This window comes from Colobus angolensis, unplaced genomic scaffold (genome assembly GCF_000951035.1).
Source record: "Colobus angolensis palliatus isolate OR3802 unplaced genomic scaffold, Cang.pa_1.0 Scaffold111, whole genome shotgun sequence".
In the NCBI taxonomy this organism is placed as follows: Eukaryota; Metazoa; Chordata; class Mammalia; order Primates; family Cercopithecidae; genus Colobus; species Colobus angolensis.
Window position 1 is genome coordinate 8,241,602 of NW_012112142.1, and position 7,737 is coordinate 8,249,338.

Genomic DNA, 7,737 nt, shown 5'->3' on the forward strand with positions numbered 1-7,737 from the left:
CTAAACACACCAACCAGAAATGCATCTACCTACATCATTTTAAAAGAAATTCAGTGGGGCTTTGACAGCATTGACCTTCTTTCACTGGATGTTTCTCACACTTACTTGCTCTCTGTTTTCATGTTTATAAAATGTGTTCCCAAGCCCTTTAAGATAAAATCAACAATAGTGCCTAGGGCTCCAGAGAAAGATGCCCAGTGGGAGGGTCTGGGCCTTTTGTTCCAAAGGATCTAATAGAGTGTGAAACTGACACAGACATGGGAAGATCATTCAGCTAAAATTAAAGTCTTTGTTCCTTCATTAGTTGAACTTGAACTTCACATTTCTGAAGTTCTGCTAGGTTACTTTCTCTAAAGTTCTGATTTAATCAAGGTGAACAGGGAAGCTCATTAAAATCTATTCTCCCTCTCTCTTTCACTTTTAAAAAGAGATTGCAACAATCCCATTTTTTTTTTTTTTTTTTGGTATAGTTAATGTTCTTGATTCTTTTCTCGATATAAATTTTGGGAAGTTAACCTGAATCTCACATATACATTATTCATAATCATTAAAAAGGGTTTTTTCTTTTTAAAGTCTGATGGAGACTTTATTTTATCAGTTGATTGACTTCCTCAGTCCCATTGGGAAAGGTGAAGGGTCAACAGCCAGGCCTTTAGGTGATTAATGAGCTAATGTGATTACATAAAATGTATTTTTATCACCTTTAGTTTGGGGGAACTATTGAAAATGAGAATAAACCTTAGACTGTAAATCTTCATCATTGATCTAACTTTTTTTTTTCTTTTAATTACATTTATTTTAATGCTGAATTTACTCCCGTGCCATAAAGTTTTGTTTCTTCAGTTTTTTCTGGGATATCTTTTTCTTCTGGGCAACCTCCTCTTCTGGTTTAGGAACAATCTGTTCCTTTTCAGTAAGAATCATCTCAATGTGGCAGGGAGAGCTCTTGTATGGGTTAATCCAACCATGAGCTCTGTAGGTCCGTCGGCGCATCTTAGGTGCTTTGTTCACTTGGATATGCTCAATGACCAGAGAATCTACATCTACACCCTTAAGTTCAGCATTACTCTCTGCATTTCTAAGCATGTGCAGCAAAAATTCAGCACTCTTTTTGGGCCACGGACCTTGTGTCCAGCCCCACTGCTTGGCCTGGGCACACCTGCCAATTCCACTATTGTAACGTCGGAATGGTACACACTGTTTCTGTAGAGTGACATCTTTCAGATACTTCGTGTTCATCCCCCACATTGGTGGCATCTTTCCCGTATTTCTTCCTGATGACATTCTTCAGGTTGTGGTAAACCTGGGCTCCAATGCACATTCCCTGAAGTTTGCTGCACCAACTCGGAGGATCATGAACTCCTGCATGGCCAGCTTGTTGCCGGCATAAGAACCGCCATTGATGACATTGAAAGCCGGGATTGGCAGGATGACTTCAGAGTTGCCAGCCAAGTCAGTGATGTGGCAGTACAGGGGGACCCCCTTCTCAACGGCACCGGCTTTGCAGACGGCGAGGGACACCCCCAGAATGGCGTTTGCACCAAACTTAGATTTATTTTCTGTTCCATCCATCTCGATCATCAGTTTGTCAATCTTCTCTTGTTCTGTAACATTCAGTTTCTTGCTAACCAGGGCAGGCGCAATAGTTTTAATGATGTGCTCAACAGCGTTTGAGATACCCTTCCCTATATAGCGAGTCTTATCATTGTCCCGGAGCTCTAGGGCCTCATAGATACCAGTTGAAGCACCACTGGGCACAGCAGCTCTCAAGAGACCTTATGAGGTGAAGAGATCAACCTCAACAGTGGGATTCCCACGAGAGTCAAAGATCTCCCTGGCATGGGCCTTGAGAATAGACATGGTGAATTTCTAGCCGCTGGGTCTCATGGCCTAGGAGAGGAAGCGGAGGGTGCAGCAGACACCGAGGTAAGAGTGAAGCCAGCGAAGTCTGTGTGCTCCGGGTCCCCACAGCTACATTGATCTAACTTTCATGTCATGGTTGCTATATCTTTTTTTTTTTTAATATGAGCTAATATCTCACTTTCTTTACTTAGCAGGAAAAAGGTGAGAAAATTAAAATAGAGCAAAACCTTGGGATTGAGGGTATGCAGATAAGTGGCTCTAATATTTCTTTGATCTTGATAATACAGTTAATTCTTTTATATTCCTAATTGGCAGTAGGAACTTATTGCCACAAGCCTGTGAAACTTTGTTGGATTCTGATACAATTCTAACTAGCACATTGATTTTTTTCTTCTTTTTAAGAATGTAAACTTCTTCCCTTTCTCCTTCCCTTAGTGTTCCAGTCATCAAAGTATATGATCTCAAGTCCTTCTCTTTGATCTTTTTAAATGAAGAATGGCACAGAAAATTAAAAAGTAGCCCAATAAACTGAAAATAATTTTTTCATATTTCTTGAGGTTTTATTATATTCTTATTATATCCTTTGTATGACACAAAACTAACTATATTACTTAACTCTGGATGTGCAACTCTAGCTACTGACTGCAGAAGGTCATAAAGCTTCAATAAGACCCTTATTTGATCAGAGCAGATGTTTAGGGTAATGACAGTGAATAGGGGAAATGAATAATGAATATGCCTTTGGGTAAATTAGCATCAAATTCAGGTTTTATAAGTTTAAATTTATATATATAAATGCTGACTTATCCCAAACCAAAAACAAACAAAACAAACAAAAACTTGCAGAAAATGCTTGGAGGATACCTCATATGTGCAGAGCCCTTGGAAGAGTAATGGAATGAAAAGATGAATGGAGCATCAAGTCTGATCTTAAACAGCTAATTTTTAGTGGGGAAGAGATACTGGCTTATAAACAGCCATAGCTGGATGCACATGATTCAGTTTTCCTTTCTTAGAAATCTTTTCTGATTCTACACAGACGGTCACAAATTCAGATGCCTACAAGGAGCAGGCAGGTAAATACAATTAGTGAAGACAATGAGAAAGGTGGCTAATTGAAGGACACGTGGTCATTCTAAAGGTAGCCACTGCTTTTCAGCTCCAGTTATTGCTGAGTGGCAACATGAGCCAAGTGTTGCAATTTCTTTTAATTAATTTTCCAAGAGAAGTTGAATTTGATTTTTGGGGGTGAAATCTCCCAATTTTTAAATATTGGCAGATAACATCGTTTTAAAAAACACTGTATAGGCCAAACAAAACTCTGAGAAAAACAGGCTACCATTTGTGAGTTCTGCGTTTCCCCCACCTTCTGGTTGGCCTTATCCATTCTCATGGGCTTTATACCTATAACTTGCAAATTACGTATCTCACAGTCACCATGGATGGTAGCTGATTTTTCCTTTAAGATCAGATTTTATGCTCTATTCATATTTTCATTTCCACAGTACTTTGTCATGGGCTCTGCATATGTTAGGTATCCTCTTAAACATTTTCTGGAGGTTTTTATTTTGCTTTGTTTTTGTTTTGGGATAAGTCAGTGTTTGTACATAAAAACTTTATAAAATCTGAATTTGATGCTAATTTATCCAAAGCTTTTGGAAATATCTCTCGCTCTCTGTGCTGTTATAACTTCCTGCTCTTAGGAAGTGACAAATGTGTGGAGCTGATCTGCAAGAAGTGTATGCAGGATATAGACAGCACGGACTGGAGACTTGTATGCATTTGCAGTTCAAGGGTAGAACACTGACTTCAACCCCAGCCTTAGCTCACAGGACTTGACCTGCTGCTCCACGTACTGAGGAAAGGTTGGTATTTTCTCTCTCTGTTTTTGTTCTCTCTCTGTCTTTTTTTTTCTTTTCAAGAGCCAGTCATAGAAGAGTCATTTTTGCACTGGGCTGGCAATTCTTTAAGTGCCTTTGACCAAGGCATGCGTATTTTCATGTTTAGAACATATGTATTCCCCTCAATTTTTTCTTACGTGCTGCATTTTCCTTGACTCCTCAAATTCCTCGGAATTTATAGTCAGTAACTTCTAAATCTTCATCCTTCACTATTTGTTTGAGTTCTAGGCCTGCTGCACAATCTGTAATTTAACATGTTCAAAATGGGATTTAAAAAATTTCTCTCTCCTTGATGCTCCTTTGGCATTCTCTCCTCAGTGATTTTTATCACCATCTCAATTTTTGCAATCAAGAAATACTAATCCCAGATTGCTTTCTCACTTTTATACCTAATCAGTCAATAGCTCCTGATGATTCTACTTTCAAACCTCACCTCTGTCCTCTACATCCTGTACCACTCCCTGAATTCAGACTTCCATCATTTCTTGCCTGTACTATTGCCAGCTTGCACCAGTCATTTCTCCAAGCAAGCTGTTCTATTCTCTGCCACTAGGACTTCTAAAATGTGAGTTTTCACAATGTTTTTTCTTTGCTTAAAAACTTTTAGTGGCAGATCGTTACAGTTTTAAAAAACAAATTCCCTGGCATGGACTACATCTTGACCTCAGCCTTCTTCAGTTTTATCTTCCATACCTTAACTATGTATCTTGCTGCATGTACAATTTCTTTTCCGTAAATAAACTGGGCAGTTTTACTTTTCCATGTTATTGTACCTGCTATCCCATTGCCTGAAAGGTTCTTTGTGTCTGTGAAGACACTTGGGAAGAATAATTTCTTTGAGAAAGCCTTAGAACTCCTCAGGAGATTTAAAAGTTTTCTTCTCTGTATTGCCATTCTACTTGTCACATACCTCTATTATTGGATTTGATGTATTATACTTTTTATAACTACATCAGTATCTTCACGACTGTGCTGTATTAACCTTTTGGTGAGAGATCAACTTATTTAAGAATCTGATAAAAACTAAAAACTACACTTCCCCAGAGGAAAAACACTTGAGAAGACATGTTAAATCTCACATATAATTTAAAATAATTTAAGATCTCTTTAAAGTCCATCTGTGAGCCCCAGATTAAAAGACCTTATACAGAAGATGAGTCCTTCAATGGCAGAAAGGACCACATTTTTCCATCTTTTTAGTATGCCTAGTAAGGATTGTTAACAGTTATCACAATAATACTGCTTAACAAACCAGCCCAAAACTTAGCTGCTTAGAATTGTAACCATTCATTTAGCTCAAAATTCTATGAGTTGCTAATCTGGTCTGGGCTCAGTTGGGTGGCTCTTCTGCCCTTGGCTGGACCTCTACATGCATCTGCTGTTAGCCACATGCAGATTAGGCAACTCTGTTCAGGACATTTTTTGGGGGGAGTGGTGGGGGTGGGACGGGATTTCACTCTTCTTGCCCAGGTCGGAGTGCAATGGTACGATCTCAGCTCACTGCAACCTCCACCTCCTGGGTTCAAGCGATTCCCCTGCCTCAGCCTCCCAAGTAGCTGGGACTACAGGCATATACCACCACACCTGGCTAATTTTTGTATTTTTAGTAGAGATGGGGTTACTCCATGTTGGCCAGGCTGGTCTTGAACTCCTGACCTCAAGTGAACTCCTGACCTCAAGGCCACCTGCTTGGCCTCCCAAAGTGCTGGGATTACAGGCATGAGCCACCATGCCCGGCCTGGGACATTCGTTAGTAATTCGTTAGTAATCATCTAGAACACCTCAGCTGTCTTGCATGTAGTCTCATACCCATCCTGGACTTATTCTGTGGGTTAGTGAGTTTTCAAAGACATATGGTGGAAGTAGACCTAGACTGGAACTGACACATTACCACCTCTGCCATGTTTTGTTGGCCAAAAAAAGTGCCAAAGTTAGTCCATATTCAAGAGATGGGAAAATATACTCACTTTCTAATAAGAGGAACTGCAAAGCCACATTGCAAAGAGCATGTCGATATAGAAAACAGGGCCATTTTTGCAATCAATCTACCATAGAAGCATGTAGTACACTCAAAGAGTTGTTGAATACAATTTTTTGGAAGTGAACCCCAAATTACAGAGAAAACTCAGATAAAATGAAAGAAGAAAGGAAAGACATTCTAAATAATGGGAATGATGTAGCTATTTTGTGATAAAAATTTTTTTCCTTCTGCAGTGGTTTTACATGAAGGGAGGGATCAAATGATTAAAAGATTAATACAGTGTTTATGTATGTGATTGTTTGTTTACTTAAATGTGTCCCAAACATTCCAAACACATTCCAAAACAGATTCAAGAAAACTTAGTGATGAAAGCATAAGTACTTTAAATATTCTAAGAGAAAATCTATGTGTACAGTGTTACTTCACTATCAAAATGTTATTCTTGACTGTAGATATATACTTAGAATTATCTCCTGGATGGCACTTAAGGACAATAGAGCTACATAATATTCCTATGAATAAAATGAATTGATCTCACTCTAAGGAAGAACTATACCTACATAATTTCAATGGGTGAGAATTACTCTTGTGGCTTCTTGCTTCTACTATAAAGAAAAGCCTTTCTCATATGTAACCTTGGTCTTCCATATTGCAGATTTAGACCATTTGCTTTTTAAACCAAAGTTTATAGATTTCTCCCTAACTGGTTTCCAAGACATTTTAGACCAATAGTCTCTATATTTTATATCCATATTAATAAACATTTTTATGTATGAACAAAATTAATTTGTGAGTTATATGCATATGCTATGTACCAATATATTATGCACTTTATAAGACATATGTAAGATAGAAAATAACATAGGCTTAAAATAGATGAAAGAAAGAATACTCTAAAAATTATTTTATTTATTTTTGCTTAAGATACCTAGCTCTTTTTGCTCTCATTAGTGAGAGTTGTATGATTTAATATGCTTCAATATGTTTTTAAAATCCTAGTTTAAAACTCGATTTTAATGAATTCACAATCTGACAATTTTTGAATTTTGATTGCCTTATCTTAAAAAGATCCCTTGGAAGTATTTTTAGATCTGAATGGAATCTACAAATGAAAGGAAAGAAGGAATGGAAGGAACCCATCATTGACTAGGCTTACTAAATCATGATGGTCATTTCTCTAGTCTATATTTCAATTATGAAGAAACTTTTGTTGAAATTTGGATAAAATTTTTTATCTTCTCTGATGTTAACCACTTGTGCTTACAAATAATTGGGAGTTGCTTGTTACTGGTTTACCAACTGAATTCAAAACCATTAAAACTCTTTGATAAATTATTAAATAGCTTAAATGTTCCATTTCTAAGTGTAAGTGTTCAGTTATGAACTTTTTATAGGGCTGCATTTGTATAATTATCAGCAACAACACACATAGTGATGGAAACACTTTAAATATGTTTTCAAAATGTTCTCAGTATAACTTGAATTTCTTTCAAAGAACAGTTACTTTAAATTCATTGTGAAAATATCATCTTTACCTTGAAAGTAGATGGTGTGTGTGTTTCTTGTTTTTTAAATGTCAGCAAACTCTGAGTTATGGAAAATATTTTCATCATTGCTCCATATCTCAATATCCAACTGTAGACTCCTCTACATTAAAACAATTAATTATAGTAAAATATTTATAATACATATTTACCATTTTAGCATTTTTTAAATGTATAGTTCATTAATGTTAAGTACATTCACATTGTTGGATAACCAATCTCCAGAATTATATGGATCTTGCAAAACGGATACTCTATACCTATTAAGCAACTGTCCATCTCTCCTTCTCCCTAGTCTCTGATAACTACCCTTTCATTTTCTGTCTCTATGCATTTCACTACTATAGGTACTCATATAAGTGACATTATACACTAGTTTTTGTTATTGGCTTATTTCATTTAGCATAATGTCCTTGAGGCTCATCCATATTATGGCATTTGTGAGAAT

General features: G+C 37.0%; 1 protein-coding gene across 1 annotated transcript; it reads right to left on the minus strand.

Annotated features, from left to right (window-relative positions):
• Positions 1 to 780: 780 nt before the first annotated feature.
• LOC105522520 (60S ribosomal protein L17-like) lies at positions 781 to 6,373 on the minus strand (the record flags this gene model as incomplete). The annotated part of the gene is made up of 2 exons (XM_011957051.1): positions 781 to 1,234; positions 6,363 to 6,373. Coding segments are annotated over 2 exons (435 nt in total), but the record flags the coding sequence as incomplete, so codon positions are not given.
• Between the last annotated feature and the right edge of the window lie 1,364 nt (positions 6,374 to 7,737).